At 35.6% G+C, this 23,238-nt stretch overlaps 1 protein-coding gene across 2 annotated transcripts in view; it reads right to left on the bottom strand.

The window, feature by feature from the left end:
- The window catches only part of PIK3C2G (phosphatidylinositol-4-phosphate 3-kinase catalytic subunit type 2 gamma), a 337,991-nt gene that overhangs the window by 251,254 nt on the left and 63,499 nt on the right, over positions 1-23,238 (bottom strand). Inside the window, exons 9-12 of one of the 2 annotated variants that reach the window (XM_047066883.1) lie at positions 20,800-20,833; positions 15,514-15,709; positions 12,927-13,049; positions 6,116-6,247 (exon numbers count right to left, since the gene is read on the bottom strand). In XM_047066883.1, coding sequence (XP_046922839.1) covers positions 6,116-6,247; positions 12,927-13,049; positions 15,514-15,709; positions 20,800-20,833 — 485 coding nt within the window. The remainder of the gene's footprint in view (positions 1-6,115; positions 6,248-12,926; positions 13,050-15,513; positions 15,710-20,799; positions 20,834-23,238) is intronic. The other variant, XM_047066884.1, reaches the window with a different exon arrangement.

Below are 23,238 nucleotides of genomic sequence, written 5' to 3'. Positions count from 1 at the left end.
CTAGACAGATATTTTTATATGACCCAAGACTATTCTAGGATGAATTTTGAATTTTCTTTATCCCTTTGTTCCATCCCTCCCTCAGCTGGAGAAAGAAACTTGTTTTTTTTTGGTAGAATAATGCAGAGGGGATAGTATTAGCAACCTAAAAGTCAGCTTAATGCTATAATTATTTGAAAATTATTAATATCACTTTTCATTATAGAGTATATAACCTTCCCCCAAATTTTCTGAAGCATCCATCTGCCTAGAAAAAGTTCTGGATTAGCTTCAGGCAGAATGGAAGAGGAAGGAGCATGTCTAACACCAAACCTGGAGGGCACAGATGTTAATGTTTTCCATAGCATTTATAGAAAATATTCTGTCCATTCTTAAGGGTTAACAGGAATGAGGAAAGAGGATGTGGCGTATTGGGTGGAGATTGCCACCACTTTCTAGCAATTTGAGATTATGGGAAGCAGAAGACAGAGAAAGAGGAAGTAGAATGAGTATGGCTGACCTAGGTGTCCCAATTTCCCCCTCTTCTGCCTTGGCAAGGCAGATGTGGAGGAATGTTAGATGAATGAGCACAGCAAAATGTTGAAGACAGCGCGTGCTCCTCTAACACTCTGTGTTTCAAATCCTGGAGGAAAACCACATCTTGAGCCACTCCTGTACCTACTTGTGTTATGATTAAACTTTGGGCCCTGTGGTAAGGACACAGAAGAAGCTCCTGAGTTTAACTTTATTGGGCCTTCTTTGTTTTTTGTATAGAAGGGATGAGATGTAGAAACAGCTAAAAATATCTAGGTGAAGAGTCCCCAAAAAGGGGTCATGTGGTGGGGATAAAGAGTGTTTGTAATAATGGCACCTGACTGAACTATTCAAGCTGGGGTCAACTGGGAACTCTATAGTACCTAAGAGAGACCAAGTAATTCAGGGAGTGCTAGTAAACCCTAGCCAAGCTAGAACAGCCACAATAATGAGCTATACTAGCTGTAACAAGCAGTCACCAGTTTAAAACGTGCATTTGATTTGGATATCAAAAGTCACCAGGACAAAGAATCTGTTCCCTTCTGATCCCGTGTATCCGGACACCCTATTAGAAAGAGAATGAGGGTGTCAAGAAGCTGTCTGAGTGACTGAATGTTTTATCCAAATGAGACTGTTTATTTCTAAAATAACTATTTAAATTACTGAATTGACTAATATTTTGTCATTGTTGTAAAGTTTTTTCTCACTAGTTACAGGGTGGGAACTCATGAGGAAAAGTGTGATTTATTAATTGCATTTTTCTTCATATCTAAGTTGTACAGTGAATTATATTTATGACCTTACTATATTTATATGTCCTGGGTATACCTCACTTTGCAAATATAACTGATCTAAACTGAATCCTACAGTGGATGAAGGGACTCAAGAATAACTGTCACTATCTGTCATTATTCTCCTTAGATGAAGTCTGGATTAACAGCTGCCATGGCCTTAACCTGAGGCATATTGTGCAGAATGAAGTCAGAACACTTAATTCAAGTATGTGCATGAAGAGACATCAAGCAATAGAGAGCATAGTGAGAATAAACTTCTAGCTGTCCAAGTGAGGCTAATATAACACATACTTCAAGGAAATTCATGGGGGAAAGGATGTTTGGCACCATTCTTTGAGCTCTCTTGTGTTTGATATTAGCTAATTCACTTTCTGATAATAGATTACATATAATATCTTTTGAGGTATTGCAAACATGGCAAATAAATTCCCATAGACTTCTGTAAATAGAAAATATGAGGATGATGAAGACCATTAGTGGAATTAAAATCCAAAGAGAATGCATCTAAGAGTGATGGTGGTCTCATAAAGAAAAGAAAATGGAAACATTTAATACCCAGGCCAGTGGGGACCACAGTCGTTTTTATAGTACTACTGTTAAAAGGTTTATTAAGTCAATTAAAATTAAGCATACAAAAAAAAAACACCATTATGAAGATAGAAGATGGGAAACAGCTTATTTTGAGAAAAGCACACCAGAGTATATCAAGACATCTGCACCCTATCTTCATTAACTAGCCTGAATTAGCTTAACTTCTTTGAACTTCTTTGATAAACTCTGTGGTTTTTCAAAGTAGTTTTTTCCCCCCTGTGGCTTGATGGTTGGAGGTGGACTTTAGAAAGGTGGTGAGGAGATGGCAACTAGGTTGGATTCCAGGATTTTAAATTTCCCCTCTCTCACTCCTCACCCAACAACACATACATGGCCTGGTCATCACTCTTATACTCTGAGGTTTTGAATAAGATGCCATTAGAAAAAGGGCCACAGTGCTAAATATAACATTTCAAAATATTTTTTTCTGGAATACCCTTAAGGATATATTTTATTTCAAAATTGTATAAATTCTTATGCTTAGAAAAACCAACCCCAAATCCATGGCACTGGGAGAAGAGATGGGCTGGTTTACCCTCTCTGTGTCCCTGTTTCCTCTAGCTGTGAAATCAAAGGTTGAAATAAAATAATTATTGTCACTTTTAGCTATAGGATCCTATGTGCATCCATGGCCTGGCATTCTGGAACCAAGAATAGAAAAAACTCCAGATCCGAGCAGCCAGCCTGTTCATAGGATCTGATGTTATAAAACTCTTTGGGATTCTGCTAATCCTAGGTCTAATAGGTTTCATGTCCCAAAGCAGACCACAGGCAAAGCTGAGGCAGGAGATTCTTGTATGTTGGTGAGAATGTCACAGTGCATTCATGGAGCAAGGTGTGACACCTAAGGGCAGGAAGGGAGGCAGTTTAAGGTAGTAAAACCTGTGAAGAGAAGTCAGCCCTGCCTTCTTGTTCTTGTTCAATTCTTAAGTAGACTGGTGACCTGTAAAAAGTCCCTTAAGCTTCCTTTATCATAGAGATCTTCATCTGTAAACGAGGTATTTGGACTATTTGAACACTGAGGGCCTCTCTTGGACAGGAAGAACAGACAATAAGGAATTCTTATCCACAACTTTTTTATATTTGATTTTGAGGATATATCTGAAATGATAAGACACAGTGGGGTCAGAGTTGTCTACTCAAGCAAAAATCTAAGGAAATCAAGTTGTTTTGAAATTAAGATTTATTTTGGCTCTCTTTCGAAAATCGAAAAATATCCTAATTTTTCTGGGTTTTAATACACCTGAAAAGCTTTGAGAATACTGATGCCTGAGCCCCAGTGCAGACCAATTAAATCAGAATATTTGGGAGCACTTGGTTTTTGGATTTATTTTAAAATCTCCCCAGGAGATTCTATTGTTCAATCAGTGTGGAGGATTTCTGTGTTGAAGGAGTTGACCACAATTTAGAAATGCTAAGTAACTACCACAAATTTGTTTTGAATTTAAGTAGGGAAGGTAGCTCACAGAAATTGTTGAGGTGAGAAAAACACTTTCTTATTGCAGTGTGGAAGCATTGTGAATATAAATGTAATGGAAGTTCTGTCTGCAAAAGAAAGGACTATAAAACTTCTGTGGACAAAATTTTACCTTTGTACTTTGGTTATTTTTTATAGACCTGAAGGTGAATTTGTGTGCTTCAAAATGTTAAAATTTATTTTTATTTGTAGACAGTCCTGATGCAGCCATAACTGATATATCTGAGTTAAATCACCATTGGTTCTTTTGAAAACCACTTCTAGAAACCACAAAGAGGCAGGAAGCTTTTAATTCTGCATATTTTCAGATTGTGGGTAGGTTGGAAAAAATAAAGATATAAGTGCTCAATACAACTCCACATGGCTAGCTATGGGCAATTCAAACTGTAATAAATGACAGATTCAATATGAAATGTTTATGGGCAGGGGTCATTCTGTGAAAGAAAATGAAATTAAGTGGCCTATTTACTGTACTCTGGAAATATGTGCATCGAATAAATTGGGTTAGAATCTCTGTCACTCAGAGCAATGAACACAGTGGGAGTCATCACATTTCCCCAATTGCCCCACATGATGGATTGTTGATGTCTTGAAAAGATCTGGATTTCTTCAAATTGTTTAGCATAGAAGAGAAGCAGATTTTCTGATTTTCATGAGAAATGATCTTTCAGAAATTTATTTACAAATGCTTATCAAAGTGCTCTTTGAAGTAAGTTTTGTTTTCTGATGTGATGTCTCATCATCCACAATTTCAACACTTTCCCTTAGGAAAACACCACCAAGTATCAGTCCCAGATGGCATTAGTTAAAGATGAGCATTTACAAAAAATGTTTACTAATAATAAGTGATACATGATAAAACAACATGGAGGCAGTAATTTACTATCATAACCATATAAAAAAAAAGCCTTGAAGATTAGTTTGAAAGACATATATTCCAAACTTCTTATATATTTAATATTTATTGATTGTTATGTGCAAAGTAGTGTATTAGATGATGGACAGGAATAAAGTGGACTGAATTTTTTTTCAGTGAATAGCTTGAAATATTACTCTACAAATATGCTGGATGTTACAAATTCAGCAGTTGAAACTTTAAAGAAACTCACTCAAGAGAAGGAAGGGCACTTGCATAGCTGCTTCTAGTGTGAAAGTAATGAAAGTTCAGATTTTTGAAATATTTGCTAGAAGCAGTAGGTATTCCTTTTAGGGCTAAACCATTTCTTAATTTTTTTAAAGATTTTATTTTTATTTTTAAGTAATCTCTACATTCAATTTGGGGTTCAAACCTATAAAACAGAGATGGAGAGCTGTATGCTCCACTGACTGAGCCAGCCAGATGCCCTAGGGCTAAACTATTTCTTATAGTCTTTGGAAATGTTATTTCTTTTTAAATCTCCTATAGAGTTTGATTTTTTCCAGTTCAATCTAGTAAACAAACCTCTACTGATTTCCTATTTATAAGAGGTACCATATTGGGTGATAGATACTATAAAGATAAATACATTACTTGTCCTCAAGAAACATATTTGTGGGGGCGCCTGGGTGGCTTAGTCAGTTGAGCATTAGACTCTTGATTTTGATTCAGATCATGATCTCACAGTTGTGATATGGAGCCTCATGTCAGGCTCCAAGCCCAGGGTAGAGATTCTCTCTCTCCTTCTCCCTCTGCCCTTACCCCATGTGCATGGGTGCAAACTCATTCTCTCTCTCTCTGAGAAAAAAAAAAAAAAGAGAGGGAGAAAGAGAAAAAAAGAAAAGAAAAAAAAATAAAAGAAACATATTTGTGGAAATGGACTCTTGCATGAAAATAAATAAGAGAGCAACACACACACACCAGATCAGAATTAATCCAACAAAGATGATCTTAAAGATTTATCAGGGTTGCTTTGATGATAAATTATTATAATGACCAAATTTGGGAACAAAAAAACTGATGAACAATTTCCTTAGCATTTTATATTATTTATATTACTCTATTATTACATTATATGTATATATATATATATATATATGAACATTATAACAATATTAAAAAAGCAATATACATTCTAGGCTTTTAAAGATATTGTATTTTATAAATCAATTCTAAAGCAAGTCCTGCCACATGAAAACTGACTAAGCTGATTTATTTGAAATATTTTTTCCTTAATAGCATAGAAAACCATGTAATTGACTTTGTCAAACATTCTAAGTATTAATTGCTCCAAATCCTTATAGTTAAGTCAACGTTAATTTTGCAATGACCAGTTCTGATAGAATATCTAAACTCATAGTTGGCTTATTTTTCTGAAAAATTTTACCTTAAAGCTATCAAATATTTTTGTCTTGGCAATAAAGGATCAGCAAACCAGTTACATTGTATAATTTTACTTCAGCCAGAATTCCATTACTCACATTGTTTCTAAGTGACAATATTGATCTAAGTCATTTTGAATAACTAATTTCAGAGAAACTGGCTGGTCAGAGAAGGAAAAGCAATTTAGATTGGTCATGCCAATACTTTTTTTATTATAAATGACCCAGTTGACAAGTTGAGCATGAGGCTTGTTTCTAAATCCATTTTTACAGTTTTGCTTTTCAGTTCCACTTTTAATAGTCATGACTTATATTGATCTACCTCAATTTTAGAATAAAATGTCTTCTTGATTTTCTCATTATGCCATATATTGCAAAATGTTCATTTCTAAGGGGGGTTTATTGAGATGAGAACTTTATTTATCACAAATGATATACTTACTCTTTTGGAAACAATGGAAGACAAGTCCAGGCCAGTAAATTGGCATTATTGGTTGTACAGATAATTCCAAACAATCTTATAGTGAGCATGGATTCCCTTGGAAGTGACTTTATTTCAAGAGGAAAATTGATTCTAAAAATAAAAGAAAGAAGTAGATTACCCAGTTACAAAGATTTTTTCATAGATATTTCCTTGTAATATAATGGTGTGTGATAAAATTAACTATTTGAATTGAGGGATCCTTTTGAACTTTTGTGTTTGATCTGATAAAAATGGAAATATAGCAGAAACACATAAAATAATGTAAGATTGGTTATTCAATAAATGTGGATTGCTTTAATTATAATTTTGAGATGCAATCTTATTTTCAAAAATTACAATGCCAAGCATTTACTCTTTGTAAACACAGACTAATACTGTTTTAGGGAATGGAGGGGGGGAGGGAGGAAATAACTTGGAACAAGTCTTAAAGCATAAATTTGCTATAATCATATTGAGATTTGGAAAAGAATATTCCAGGAAGAGAAAAGTACAAAAACAAGGTCATCTATGCATGGAAAGATTAAGTGTAGCTGAGAAACGGTGAGTGGCTCATTGTGGCTAGAGCAAGCAATGTGGTCAAGTTGGTTGGGGAAGTTATAGAGAATATAATTGAAAAGGTAGATAGTTGCCTGAATGCCTAAGAACTCCATATGCCAGGCAAGGGGATTTGAGCTTTTTCCTCATGGTAAAAGAGAATATTTGAAAAAGACAGCTAAAAATATACAGAATTGCTCACAATTTTCAATGTGAACCATTCTGGGTAATGATGAAATCCCAGGCATTTGGGAGATGATTGCTAAAATGTAATGGACACACCAATTTCTGGTTAAGTCAAAGGGAAGGAACTTCAAATACAGACCCTGGATGGATTGCATATTTTGGGCAAAAAAGGGGGCCAAGGGTAAAGACAGGATTGTTAACGGTGAGAAAAACTTGGATTCAAACACTGAATCCATCAATATATAAAAGAGAATGTCTAAAAGGTTACATATGATACTATAAAGACTGAAAGGAGTGCACCTGGGTGGTGTAAGTGTTTAAGAAGAAGAAGCTTTGACAGAAAGTTGAGAGTATGATCTGAAGTCTCTAATGGTGGGCAGGGAGAGGGGTACCTTTCTTTCTTTTGTGGAATCATCTTGATTCCATAGAAATGATCAGGTTCTACTATAAGAATCTCAAGAGAAGTATGGCATTTAGGAAATATCTATTTATGAGATGAGGAAATGAAAAATATAGTTTTCAAATGGCTTAGATGGGGCAATGTGTTTACTAGAAGATGAGAATGCTAGGAAGATATGGAAAAACTAAAACAGAGGTTAGCAGATAGGAGAAGATCATGGCAACTGATTCCCCAAGGGATGGGAAAAGAAAGAGAAAAGTGACAGAGCAAATGGGACAGTTGGTATTGTATGATATCTGATGGTATTAGGTATGAGGAATATGAAAAAAAATTCACATTTCTTGTGATTCCCAGTTGAATTTTGACATCAATTTCTTAAGCAGTAGGTAATTGTTAAAATACTGATGATGACCAAAGCCAATGTTCAATTGGAAAGTGCTGACTGAGGCTGGCCCAGTTGAGACCTCAGGTAATATTGAGCTTTTTCTCACACTAGGATTTGGCTGTCTAATCTGGATGCTAAGGAGAAGTCCTTACTCAAGATGTCAAATAACACATTTGTGACCCCCTTTTTTGAGTGGCTGGGCAGTATTCAGTCTAAAAAAAAATGAGGAGTTAATTCAGCCCAGTGACCATACTGGTTTTGAGGAGGTACACATCCATGTTCCCAACACGCTATTACTAGTGATAAAGAGTCCCAGATCCAGGGTGTAATAAAGCAGCTAATAATAAGGAAGACAGAAGGGGTATTATAGAGGTAAATTTAATAACTAATATTTGAGTGAGCATATTACTGGAATAGGACAATGAAGAGTTAAAGATGAATTCTAGACTTGTAGATTATGTTATAGTGGATAACTTCAACTGATACAGAAATATAAAAGAAACAGGAAATTGGGGTAAGGGTAAATACTATGTGCAGTTTAAGGTGTGATATAATTGAATTAATAACAACTCAGATTTCAATATGTAAGCTATGAGTGGAGAGAACAAGTCAGAAATTTGAATCTAGATATATCTGCATTCAAATATTGGCTCTATGACTAATAAGCCTCATTTTTCCTTATCCACAAAATGGATCAAACATTGTATAACACAGTAGGTGGCAACTGTTGGTTATATATCAGCAATACATTAATTATTCAACCAATAATGTAATAATTTATATTAGCCTTTGTAGACAGATGAAATTAATTCTAGTTAAAAGTGGAAAGGTGAATAAAGGAAAGACTATGGTGAATAAAATCTATTTTTCAAGATTAGCAAAGTTTAGATTATTAAAAAATTAATTTGTTTCACATTTATATATTTAAAAATCTTTATTTTCTTTCATATTCTTTTATACCCAAAATATCCACCTAAGATATTGTGGACATACTTCTCAGCTTAAAAGAAGCTCTGAAACTCAACATAAAATGTTGATGACCCTATGGAATGCACAGTAATTTCTTGAATGTGCTCTCTTTTACTTGTAATTGATTTTCTATTCAGTTTTCATATTTCTGTGCTAGAATGGAAGATATAATAATTTCACTTTATTCCTCACATAATCTGGAGTGTTCTTTTTCTCATTGAGTCTGGCTTCCTCATGTATAACTTCACTTGTTAGTGAGCTTTCATATCAAGAATGACAAAAATTCAATCAGTTACAGTGGATAGTTACTGTCAATTTCCATTTTGTCATTTTTATTAATAAAAATAAATTCTTCTAGGGTAAGAATACATGCTCTCTAAATAGTTATTTATTCATTTCTTGCATACATATGGATCTTTAAAGCCAGAATAATCTCATACTCACTAAGAAATCTTTTTTTTAACTTCTATATAGCTATTGAAAAATTAAAGGAGTGAACTTTTATACAAAAAAGTTAGAAAAATACTTTAAGAGACAATTCAACAAGTAAAGTTGGATTGCTTCTTTTTATGCAAGTAGCTGGCATAGATTTAACCATATATTTGCCTTACTCTACTGTTGAAAAATGAATAAACACTAATTTTTTTCTGAAACATTTTTTCTTCCATATGAGATAGTTTTCCTAAGATCAGAGTAAGTTTCTCTTGATAAAAATGGGAGATTTAATGAAGTAAGAATGTTTAGAACTCTCCTTTTAACACATATATAACAATAAACCATTGTAAGGACTTTGATTTTTGTCTGAATGAAACTGGGAGCCGTTTCAGTATTTTTAAGGAGAAGAATAACATAGCCTGAATCACATTATTTTTTAATTTTTTTATGTTTATTTATTTCTGAGACAGAGAGAGACAGAGCATGAGTGGGGGAGGGGCAGAGAGAGAGGGAGACACAGAATCAGAAGCATAGCCTGACTTACCTTTTAAAATAAGTCACTTTAGCCACTGTGTGAGAAGGACTATCGAGGTGCAAGAGAAGTAGGGAGACCATTATAAAACACTGGTAATTCAGGAGAGAGAGAATGGGGGCCTATACCAATGAAAGTTATGAAAAGTAATAGTCTGGAAATATTTTGAGGAGAGAGCCTGTAGGATTTCCTGAGAGCGGGAGATTCAGGTTAAGGATGTGATCTGAACAACTGGAACTGAAAAGGATCATCCAAGGTGGCTATCCAAGGATAGTACAAGTTTGGAATGTAAGGTTTACAGTATTGCTTCAGAAATGTTGAGTGTATAAATGTGGAGTTTGTGACTGATGCCTGGTTGGTGATATAACTTTTGGAGTTGTTGGCATATAGATGCATTTAAGGATATGTGATGGTAAAAGAAAACTAAAGGAGTAAGTTTAGACACAACAGAAAAGAGGTGTAAGTGCTAAGATCATGATCAGTCTGGGAAAAGAGGAAGATAGAGAAGTAATGTCCTGTGCAGGAGGAGGAAAGCGAAAAGAATATGGGAGCCAAGTGGAGAGCATATTTCAAGATGGAAGGTGAGAGCAACAGTGCCAAATACTCCTAAATAGAGGATGTAAGATGAAGACTGAGAAACCAACATTAGATTTAACTATGCAGGTCACTAGTGACTCTGATGGGCAATTTCAGTGAAACAGAGTGATGAAAGCCTAACTGGAGTATATTTTAGACCAGAGGGGAAAAAATGAAAAAAGTGAATATACACAACTCTTTGGAAGGGTTTTGCTATAAAGCAGAGGAAAAACACAGGGTAGCTGCTGGTAGGAGAATGGAGCTTTTTTTAAATTTAAGATGTGAGGACTATCTATAGAATATAAATACTCTACCAAGGATTTTATATGTTTTAAGAAATAGTATAGAAATCACAGTAAAAACATCAGCTTTGGAGTGAGAGTAGATCTGAGCACTAGTTCTGACGTTTACTGGTTGTGGGAACTAGGAGAAGTTAATTATGCTTCACAACCCTCAAAACACTGATCTTTTAAAAAGGATGACAATACCTGTTTCATATTTTTGTTGTTAAGATGAGATAATATATTTTGGATATAGTATGATGATTAAATATGTCAAATCTATGTCATACATTATTAAATAACAAATTTTCTGTCCTTAAGTGTACAGCCTAGTAATGGAGTGTATAATCAATTATAGTATAATAGATACATGTTAAAATACATAAAGAATGCTACAAGCACCTAGAAAAATGGTAATTTTTAATTCCATTTTTAATGGAAATGAAATCAAATGAAAATAATTCTAGGTTGAGGTCACTAATTCTATTGGGGGAATCAAAAACTCACAGGAAAGATAGTACATATACAGCCTCGAAGGAACAGAAGAAAAATATATCAGTGTAGTTATTCCAACAACACTAATGATTTTCAATTTATTTGGGGTTTGGGAGGGGGATTTTTTAAATTGACTTTAGAATTAGTAGGTGTTTTCTTGAATTGTTTAAATGATAGCACATATCTATCAGCTGAAAATTAATCTGATTTTTTGAAATAGTTAGGAATAAGTTTTAATTAAGTCAGAAAAATAATTTTAGTCATTGAGCTAATTAATAACATTTTTAAAGAATCACTTGTTACATGAAATTCATTTGCTTGTCCATAAACACTGAAATCTTACTCTATCTAATGCTGCCTGTGTTGCCAGGAACAGAATGGAAAAATTTAAAAATAGAATAAAATAAAATATCAAAAACAAAAGATCTTTTTTTTTCATTTGGCAAAATCAAACAGAAATATAAGCAAACACATTCAGTAAGAGTAGATTGAGGTTCACATCAACCAACAAAAGAAAAAGTGGCCAATTATTTCCAATGATATAAAAAAGAGTTTATAGGGAAGGTAAAAGAGTGTCTTGAAGGACAGGTGGGCAGTAAAGGCACTGTGCTCTTTTTAGATGGAGGACCCCTAGCAGAGACATGATTTCTCAGTTTATAGTTAGGATAAATAGATCAGATGCAGAATGACTCGGTACAGGGGCAGGGAGTGGGGCTAACTCCAAAGATAAAGGTGAAGAGATAGGCAGGGGCCAAACCACTGGGAGCCTTGTATGTTGTGCTAAAGGATTTGTATTTTATTTTGTAAGAACTAGGGAGCCATTGAAGAATTGTATAAGCAGAATTCATTTTGTGCAATAGAAGAGGATTTTGTAATTAAAGAACAGGTCTTTGGTCAAAGGAATTAAGAACCTAACCAAAGAAAGGAAGATAAATGTTGTCATAGTCCTAGAGGAAGGAGGAATTGCTTTAGCATAGAAGGAACCATGGAGTATTTAAAAATTGAAGGCCAAATGTCATGTCTCCATTGATTGTAGTAACACTAAGATTGGGATAAATGGCACTATCTAACAACATCCTTGGAGTCCTAGAAATTTTGACACATATTTCTCTGAGAAAAAGCACAGTATTGGGGAGTCAAATCATCTCCCAAGCCAGATCTTGTGAAAAGGCTGAGGGATAGTGGGTTGGGAGTTTTTTTTTTTTTCTATTTGAGGTAGGAAGAAAATTGATTGTAAGGGCAGCATTGGAGACACCAGAGAAATGACTGAAAGCTAGTGGAATAATGTCATAGGAACAGCAAGGAAAAGCAATCATGAAATAAAGCAGAAGTAATCATGAAATAGCCATAGCCAGGGCCTGAGTCTCCTGAGATTCTGAGTAACGTAAGGACTTGAGGAGGAGGGAGGGGATACAAGGGAGCAGGAAGGCATGGATTGTGTCAAGATGGTGCTTTTTTCTTAGCGTTTTAACATGTCTCCATTAAATGAGAAAGTAGGTGCCAGTCTCCCAAAACTAGATGGTAGTTTACACAAGGCATAATTATTATCAAAAAACGTGATTGTTTAAATACATTTATAATTGGCTCTCATGGGAAAATGGAGATTACATATGTTATTAGGTATTTTCTTTCTTCTTTGTTATATCTAGAATCTATTTCCCTCAGCCCCAAATAGAGGGTCTCTCTTACATCCATAGTGTGTGAATGATTAATAATTCTGCTTTCTCCAATTTCCCTTTGTGATCAATTCGTTGATGTAAATTGGATACTTGTCTAGGTTTCTAAATGGATTTTTTTAACCTGTTGAATTGTGCACTCAGTTATCTACGAGAATGAGCATATTTATCACATCACTGAATCACATCAACTGGTAATATCTTTAAAAAAATCACATCTTTCAGTTTAAAAAAAAGAGAAAAAAGAATCCCTGATCCTTATTAGATAAATGATCCTGCCAAAATAAAGATTAAACTTACATTTCATTCCAGTTGACCAAGAAAAAGAACAATTTTTTGACTGGAATATTTCTGTGGCTTCTCACTTGGCACAACTTCTTTCCAGCATATGTAAGCCAACAGGAAAAAGAAAATGTTTTATAGCTAAAAAAAAATAAAATAAAAATTAAAAAAAACGATTCAATAAGCTGAAGACTATAAAGAAACCAGTTTTCTATATGGATCAATTATTTTTATAGTTAAAAGTAAAATGAAAAAGTTATATTTGCTTGTATAAAGTATACGTCAAAAATTACTTTAAAAATTCATGTTGGGTGACATCAGCAAGGTGGTACAACAAGAAGCCCTAGACCCTCCTTCCCTCATGGAAACACCAATTCAGCAATACATGGATGAATTCCCTTTGTGAGAAATTTAGAAACAAGAGTGTCCTGCACTCCAGGCAAGTGCACACCAGTCACATAGAAATCAGTAGGAAAATTTGTGGCACTGCTTTTCCAGAACTCCTCCCCTAGTAGAGTGTAGTGTGATCAGGAGGAAACCTAACTCCCAGCTTCTCCCTGGGGTGGGAAAGAGAAAACTGGAACATATGTCCAGCATTCAGACTTTTTAGGGGCTATCCAAGGAACTAGTTTCTGTCCTGCCTAAATCTAAATGCCTAAACCAAATCTAATTTGAACTAGCACAAATTCACTTGCCCCTGTCTTTTCTCCCTCTTCATTGGAAAATGAAGAGGAGAACATCCAAACTTCTGGCTTCTTCCTAGGGAGAAAAAGAGTCGGAGTGTGAGTCCAGTGTTTCAGTGTTTTGGGTGGTGGCCTGAGAGACTGGTTTCTGTCTTACTAACTCATAGCACAGATGGGACCTGGCAGGGAGCAGCTGAGAACCAAAAAGAGCTGGGGAGCTTACAGCTGCACTGGCAAACTTGTAGTACCACAAATAGACACTAGGGGGAACAAAAAATATGAGTTTCTTAAGAAAGAAGCAAAATGTCTCTAATTTTTGAACAATCAATGCATAAAACAAATCAAATGGGAAATTAGAAAAAACACTGATACAAATGAAAATGAACACAGTATACTAAATTTATGGGATGCAGCAAAAGCAGTACTAAGAGAGAAGTTTATAGCAGTAAATACTTACATGAAAAGAAGAAATATCAAAAATAAACAAGCTAACTTTACATGTAAGGAACTGGAAAAAGAGGAACAAACTAAGTCCAAGGTTAAAAGAAGGAAGAAAATAATAAAGATTAGAGCAGAAATAAAGCAGAGAATAGAAAAATAATGAAAAAAAAACAAACAAAACTGTCACACCATATGTAAATGCAGGCTCTGTGCATATAGTGTTATCAGTATTTATCTGGCTAGTTTTTCCATGTTAGTTAAAATTGATAAGTATTTGCTAATGGTTAAAAAATGTAAGAAATTTATTTTATTATATTTATTATATTATACATCAGACCTTTAAATTTTCAAAAAATTGAGAAAAAGGCATAAAAGAATCATCCCATGGATTTAAAGAAATATGTGTATGTGTAGATAGGTAATGTTTTTTACATACAAAAGCCAATTTTTCTTTCTAATTAACTTTATAAATATGTGTACAGTTCAGTTATTTTCAAAAATACAGATAGCATTTTCTTTTGTCTATTTATTGGAAAGGTTTCAGCTTTTCTTAGAGATGCTAAATGCAGTGGGTACAATAAATCCATTTATAAGTTACTATTCTTTTATCAACTTTAATTGATTTAATACACATTCTACTATAGATTTAATCCATAAGGCATTTAAAATAATGATTATAAGGGTGCCTGGTTGAGCATCGGACTCTTGGTTTTGTCTGGGGCCATGATCTCGTGGTTCATGGGTTCAAGCCCCACATCCAGCTTTGCGTTGACAGCACTCAGCCTTCTTGAGATTCTCTGTCTCCCTCTCTTTCTGCACTCCCCCTTCCCCCCAATTCTCTCTCTCTCTTTCTCTCTCTCTCAAAAATAAATAAGCATTTAAAATAAAATAATGATCATAATATGAATCTAATCATGTTATTAAAGAAAATACTACATAATAGAGCCAACCTAAAATCTAGCAATGTTCCAGGCATAATTGTGGTTAATTTCCAATGTAACTCAAATTACTCTTGGCTAATTCCCACTTTATCAAGGTACTAATTTCACAAAACATTTACCACTCACAACTTGATGGGTATCAGAGTGATTTTTTTTTTTTTCTATTAAGTACTTTTCCCTGTGTGTGCTATCCCTCTGTTCTGTTAATTAGCATTGGTCTTTTAAACTCAAACATTAAAAAAAAAATTAGGGCAATTACATAAAGTAGGTTGAGAATTTTCTGTTTCTATAATGATATACTGACAATATGCAGCTATTTTTAATATGGAGAATGGGAGAAGACTTGAGGGAAAAGGAATGCACGTTTGGTAATGAAGTTTTTAAAAACGGTTTCAAAAATTAAGATAAATTTACACTGGTTACATTTCAAAATCTTATAAAATATTCACTCCTGCAAATAAGAACAAGACAAATTATACTCTAATTAGAAGCCATGTAAATATTAACTAAAAGTTTTGTGAAAAACTCACCACCACTCACCTGTGCACCCAAGTCTCTGGAATGTTGTGAGCTGCATACACTGTGAAGCTCAGGTGGGAATGGAGTCCAGGATTTACATAGGAAATGTCATCAGGTATATTTAGAGGCTGGAAATCTGCATAAAAGCTGCGGCAATAGACACTGATTAGCTGGTAGATGGCCCTGGAGAGTTCAGTTGTCACTTTCTCTATCAAGCCTAAGGTGGGGGAGAGGGAGGGAAGGATAGAAATCAGGTCATCTGTGAAGGGCCATACTCATTATAAGCCATCAATTACAGCTTTGAAATTTCTTATGATAACTTTTAAATAAAATTTAATTAAAATGACCATCTACCAACTGACACCAATTAGCCATCTGTGCCTCTCTATGCAGCCTGAATTAGTTGATAGTTGTGTAGATAATCAATAAGCTTTCATATCTTCAGTTGCAAAAATCTTGGAATCATGGCCTTTTATCATAGATCAGAGTTTTGGATTATTAATTTGGCATTCTTTAATTTGAAATATTTTTTATTCTAGTTTATGATTGTTAAGAATTAGCTTACAGACAAGGAACATGTTTTCTACATGGCTTAGAAGTTCTTCAAACAAATACTATCTAAAAATTAATCATAATAAATTTGACTATGCTATCATGTTTACCATTAACTGAACACTAATCATATACATTGTGCTATTGTAAAAGGAGAACAGTAAAAGTACCTGGCTGAGATCTGAAATAAGCTTGAAATGAAAGATTTATGATGCTTACTAAATCTCTTCAAAATTGAAGCCTTACTTAAGTTTTACTATTAGTTGTTTAAATGGAGTTTATTGATTATCCTAAAAGTGACTTGTCACGAAGGAAAAAAAATGAGAAAAAAAATGACTAAGTATAGGGGCTAATAGCTGTTAAGTGTGTACTAAATGAACGCATGCCAATTTCATAGACCATATGGAAAGGGTCACCTAATCATGGAATTTAAGGTAAACTTTCCTGGATTTCTCTCTCCTAATAAACTCCCAATAAAATTCCTACCTGAAAGGAAGGAAATGGAAGAGACTGATGAAATGGACCAGGTAGTACAGGTAGTGGACTTTGGTCAAAATCAGGAAAGATAGCGTCATTACAATGGTGAAGTTTTTGAGGATGATGAACATTATGCTAGGGGTGGTGTTCAGTGTCAGACCTCTTCATGGGGCCACTAAATAACACTAACTACCGATATTTTGTATGCAGTAGTGAATGAGTGAAGGAATATACTTCACTCATTTGCAATTGTTTTTGTTTTAATACTCAACTATGATAGTGTTTCAGAAGTTAAATGAAGAATAAACTCAAATATAAAAGCTCAAAAATTATCATCTTTTAACCCAAATCAAGAAAATCTTTAACAAATACTTAAGTGATAAAGGGTTTAGGAAATGAAAAGAATGTATGAAGGGAAGTAAGTTGTGAATGGAATCTCTGGTGCCCTCCTCAGAGTCCCTCATGCATGATGGGCTTTGCTGAAGGGGCCTCCAGGCAGGTGGCAGAGCTACCTACGGTAATGGTCAAAGAGCTCCTCGGTGTGAATCTGCCAGGCTTCAGTCTCATCCGCGAAACAGGCCTCCTTAAATACTATAAATTATTCTGGTTGAACAGCTTAAGGCAGAAAACTATTGAAAAAGAAATCAGCCTAATCTGATCTGAATGTTATTCTTTCCCTTCCCGGGCCAGAAGAAAAGTACTGAAATGCCACACTTTAGATATTTCTACTTTTCAGCCATGTCGTCCTGGAGAAATGAAATGGAACTGCAGCTTAACTTGTGGAGGGACGCCAGGGAGGGAATCTGTGTTCTTTGGTGACACCCACATCCAGCTGGGTACAGCACTGAGGAGAGCGGGGCCTCAAGGCCCTCCTCAGGAGTGTTAGATCTTATCAGGAGGCCTGAACCCTGTGTCCCTGAGGGCCCTGAGCGCTACTCTGCAACTAGACCAGACCACCAGCTGGATAATGCTGCGGTTGTTGAGGGAGAGGCGGAGCCAGCCTTCTGAAAGAACTCTGGCGCCGGACACATCAGGTTGCAAAAGGTGGCATGGCAGATTTCAGAACCATTCTGCTGCCTGGCGTCTGCCAGGTGAATGCAATTTAGTAAGCCACTTCCCTTCCGGCTCTGTCTTCCTAATACCCTCAGTCTCGGGCTTCCAGTGCGACTTGGGCCGATTCAGCTCGTTCAGCTAGATATGGGCGCCTTCCCTCAGCAGGTCTGTGCTGACTTTGCAGACCCCTGGCACGTGTTTGCTGATGATGTCAGTGGTTTCTATCTCGTGGGTCATGGAGGAACGGTCGATTTTATTAAATTTCAATCCCAAGTTTACAAGTCGGAACACCAGTCAGCCTAGCCTGTCTGCAACCTAGGAGAGTCGGTAGTGCAATCGGGAAGAGGCGTCCACCTGGTACTGGGATTGCCTGATGAGGAAGATGTGCCGCATGGCCTTGCCTTTGTAATGGTCCAGCCTGGGCATCAGTTCTCCTGCAGACTTCAGGCTCCTCTTCCGGATGTTGAGCAGGGTCTGTGGTTCTCCCAGTACCAGGTGGGGTCCCAGACACCCCTGCGGCACGTGGCCCCGCCCACTGTGGCGGCTGCTCTGCTAGGCTCTGGGCTTGCGCTGGGTGCTCCAAACCTAGGTAGAAGGGCCCGGCGGCTGAGATCTGCCGCTGAGAAGTCACCGAGAGAACAAGTAAGCGCGTCCTTTGAAATTATGTTGTTAAAACGGGCAGTGATTTTGATTTGATTTGATGTGTGCCAAGTCAAGTCACACAGTACTGGTATTTATTCAAACGCATGCACTTCCTCGTCAAGTTGTTTCTGAAGCATAAATTGCTTGTAGTTTCTAGTTGTTTTGAAAAGAAAATAAAAGAGCCAGCTTTTTCCTCCATCAGTCTGCAGTGTTCCAATACCAGACAATTTGGTACTCAAAAATCATGCCACTTTCAGCAGGGAGCTTCTTTGAACCCTATCCTGTCCCTCAGAAGCTCTGTCCATAATTAAAACATTTTTTTGTTGCTCAACACATGCTATTATTCACTTGGTTATTCGTAAGTTTGTACAAAATTTATAAGATGGCCACATTTTACTTAAAATGGTGCCCTTTGTTGAAATCAGTCTGAGGGAATGAGCAGCATGAAATAAGCCCTAATTAAAATTCTCAGAGAAATCAGCAGTAGCAGTTAATAAAACAGAAGAGTAAAGCAGCATAAAAATCGTTTTTAAAGAGGATTCAAATTCTTGAGGCCGACCCACAGGCATTCTCCTGACCAACAGGAGGCAGGGAACTATAAATTTATAGAAACATGTTACCCAGTACCCACATTGTGCTGTTGGTACTCTGAATCAGGAAGTATAAACTTCTTGTTAATAATTCCCAACCTTGTGCAAATGAATACACATCTAAAATAAATCATAAAGTTGGGTCAGAGATCTTATCAATTCAAGCCCCAGCGTGTATTTTAGGAAATCTTAATTATCTGGGTATTTACTCAAACTCTACTCTTGACTTTTTCTGCAGAAATACAGTTCTTGGTTGTAATTTGCTTATTTGAGGTAATATAGAGATGTGTGCTTATGCATTATGCTTTACTTCCAGAACTCTGGATGAAGAGTCCATTTCACATATCATCAGAAATGTACTAGGGACTCAGGATAGTGGGGTTGGTGGTGAAATATGGAGTAATAACATTTACCACACCTGATTTTACTCTGGGAATAGTTATAGTGTCATAAATTGAGAAATAGTGACAATATATATTTGATTAAAATTTATTAATTAGGGGCACTTGGGTTTCTCAGTCAGTTAAGCATTTGACTCTTGGTTTTGGCTCAGGTCATGATCTCATGGTTTGTGAGTTGAAGCCCCACGCAGGGCTCTGCACTGGCAGTGAAGAGCCTGCTTGGGATTCTCTCTCTTTCTCTCTCTCTCTCTGTCCCTCCCCTCCTCATGCACTCTCTCTGTCTCTTTCTTAAAATAAATAAATAAACTTAAAGTTTAAAAAAATAAGATGCATTAATTAGAATCTGTGATGATTTAGCATTGAATAGAAGTCTTTGTGAACATTCCTACACAGTTCTCTGGGATCTTATATCCCAAGCCCTTAGGACTATGGAATGAAGGGATTTTATTCCAACATTCCTAGAAGAAAGGAAGAGAGGGCCAATTCCATCTGACATAACCTCCAGCTTGTTCTCTCTTCATTGTATCACTTGGACTCTGTGTTAGTGATATTGTTAGGGGGCGTCCATCCTTTCCCTTCCTCAATGATGTTCTGGAGTTATGAATGCCTGGAACAGGGATTTTTGCGCCAGTACACTTTGTTTATGTGTGTGTTTGTTTTTTCTCCATGCCCTCTGCCGTCCCATATTTCTCGGTGATGTGAAGGGGGGAGCTCTTCAAATGTAATTGAATGTCTTCTTTTGAGTGGTGGTAATTAGAGTAGAGAGGATATCCCTCCGCACATTACTTTCTCCTAAAAATGATTAAGGGAATGGAGGACAGGTTGGGGTTATCGTTTGTATGTGAGTCTGTTTCCTTGAAGATACTCGCAGGGTTCATACGCCAAATACCACTTGCCTGTGCAAGCAAGAACAACTCTGACCACACCCTGCACATTAAGTAACTATCATGTCTGCTATGCATATTGGGGAATCAAAGAATTTAATTCCCTAAGATCACAGAGTCAAAAAGTGGCAGAGTTGAAATTAACCAGATTCCAAAAGCCAGATCCTTTGCTCTATACCACACTATTACATATCCACTGTTTTCTGTAGAGGCAAAGTCCTCCTGTGGCTTGCAGTTTTATAGGCTCGGAGCCTCTGTGAACACTAATTATTCCAGGATCTAATCCTCCTACATATTATGTTAGATTGGTCTTTCAAATACTATTTTAATTTAAATTTGAAATTAGTGACTTTGAAGAAAGACATCTGCTATTTTTTAGACTCTTCTTACATCAAAATATAAGTAGCTAAATAAAATTTTATAGTTCTTGGAATGGTTATAAAAATATTTTCAGTATTCCTTTCCTTTTTATAGACCTCTCGACTTTTCCCATTTCTTAAAAATGTCAGGCTAAAAGTTTAGAGTGTTGATTTTTATTCACTTGCAGAATAATCATTTCCATCAGTAAAAACAGCTTAGCAAAACACTTATGCCTCAAAAAATGTTTGTGTGCGTGTGCTACCATAATATTTGGATAAAAAATTGAAAAGAATTAAATTATTTTTGTTTCTGTAACTGTTCTTAAATGTGGGTACATGTATGTTTTACCTTTTGCTGAAGTCTCTGAATTTTGATGAAAATTCTGAAAAAGAAAAATAAGTGCAAAGACAGAATAGTTATTTAGAAAACAAATTCACAAAACAACCAAACTGATTATATCCAGATCTAAACACTGAAATTTCTCTTGCATCATAAAAAGACAAAATATTTATTGTTATCATGTATCAATGTTGCTTAATAAACAGAAGGAAGCTAAATTATAAAGTAAAAGGAAAGCATTCTGAATGTTTTAATAAACAATCTAGGTTTTTTGACTGAAAAAAATTTAGAATAAATTCAGCCTGTTTAGTGTTTTATTAAAAATTTTTTTTTAATGTTTATTTATTTTTGAGAAAGAGAGACAGAGCACGAGCAGGGGAGGAGCAGAGAGAGAGGGAGACACAGAATCCAAAACAGGCTTCAGGCTCTGAGCTGTCAGCACAGAGCCCAACGCAGGGCTTGAACTCACAAACCATGAGATCATGACCTGAGCGGAAGCCGACGCTCAACCGACTGAGTCACTCAGGCACCCCAAGCCTGTTTAGTGTTATTAGAACAGTTCTATATATATTGGCTAAACTCAGTTCCTTCCCCAGCAGTAAATAAGTTTTTGAAATAAGTGCATTTTAATTCTTTCTGTGTAGTATGTCCAGTTCTTATTATTAGCAGTTCTTATTATTAGTTCAGTTGCGAGCTTTGGGCTGCTATGCAAAGAGGGCTGGATGGAAGTGGGCAAAATCAAGGGCACCTGGGTGGCTCAGTTGGTTAAGGGTCAGACTTTGTCTCAGGTCATGATCTCACGGTTCATGGGTTTGAGCCCCCTCTCCTGGGATTCTTTCCCCCTCTCTTTCTCTGCCCCTCCCCTGCTCATGCTCTCTCTTTCTCAAAATAAATAAATAAACTTAAAAAAAAATCAAGTGGGCAGAATCATACAGATTTATGATATAGTTTCATTTCTTTATTTTTAGGAGATTTAAAGAAACTGACAGTAAAACACTTGTGACCATATTCTAAATAAAACAGTACTATCTGAAATTATATTTTTTGTCATTTTAGTTCATAATCATTAGTATGGTTTTATTATTTATTTGCTTGTTTGTTTATTTGTGTTTGTGGAGACCTAGAATTACTTTAGTGGTTTAGGATTCACTGGTTATAACTTCATTATCATGAAAACTATATATAGAGATACACAGATTCACAAAACTGAGGTTTCAGTCCGAAAGCAAACATAATTTTCTAATATGTCAAATCCATTTTAATTGGCACTACCTTTTTAAAAATTTTGCTTTAAGTTTGTTTTTAAAGCCCAATTTCTCAAACAAAGGATAATCGTGGTGTTTTTTTTTGTAATCAAGAACTTGCTACAATATTCCTTTTGAAAGAAAACACTTGTATCATGTTTAAAATTTAATTAAATTTATATATAGCTTTTTCACTTAAAAGCATTGTTCACGTGAACCTTTTCAGAAGCATTTCTCTTAAGTACAATATTTCATCTGAGTGTAGTTTAAACCACTAGGCTTAACAATTGCACATAAGATCTTCACCTCACCCATGTGGATGAGACCATTAAAGATGTTAGCCTGACTTAACTAGAATTCAATTTATTCAGAAATATAAACTTGTATTTTAAAATCACCATGACATCCACCTACAACACAATGTGTAAGACCATATTTTTCTCTTTGTGTTTCATTTATTGTATGAACATGTAATGGAAATATATTATGTGAGATTCTGGAATAGAATTTTGAAGGATGGAAAATTGTTTCCAGTGCTGAATAAGAGTATAACTGCATTTGTGATATAATTCATCATCTTGCCAAAACTTACATTTAATAAATACCTCATTACTTCTCTGTATGGCAGGAAATAGTCTCTTGCAAGTTGACCAAAAAAGGCAGCCAAGGGAAAGGAAAGCTTTTCAAATTTGAGTTTGTTGGCAGAAGATTCATTTTTCTCAGTATTTTTTTAATCTTAGGTTCATGGTGGTTAGACAGACTGAGGTACTTTGGCATTGTTAACTGCAGTTGGTTACTGCACAAATTCTGAAAATATGTACTTACTGTTTGTGCTAGCATTCTTATATAGGTGGGCTCTTCGATTAGGATGGTGAACATGTTTGAATGAAGGTGATGTAGAATAAGTGAACCTTTAAAGTGTGCTCAAAATAAGTAGAATCTGTTTATTTTATTTTTATTTATTTATTTTTAAAGTAGGTTCCATGCCCAGGATGGAGCCGAGCTCAGGGCTTGAACTCAAGACCTTGAGATCAAGACCTGAGCTGAGATCGAGTTGGATGCTTAACTGAGCCACCCAGGCACCCCTAGAATCTGTTTATTAAGGGTTTTAAACTGTCTGTTTTTCCCATTGACATATATGAAATAAAACTGGTAATTGTCAACTGTTTATTTCTATGTGTGAGTAATCACATATAAGTTAGTG

Source organism: Lynx rufus, unplaced genomic scaffold (assembly GCF_022079265.1).
Source record: "Lynx rufus isolate CCGP_SWC_20201006 ecotype Redwood Valley unplaced genomic scaffold, mLynRuf1.p SCAF_7, whole genome shotgun sequence".
NCBI lineage: Eukaryota > Metazoa > Chordata > Mammalia > Carnivora > Felidae > Lynx > Lynx rufus.
Note: the sequence above shows the minus strand (reverse complement) of the source record. Positions and strands in the feature narration are given on the sequence as shown.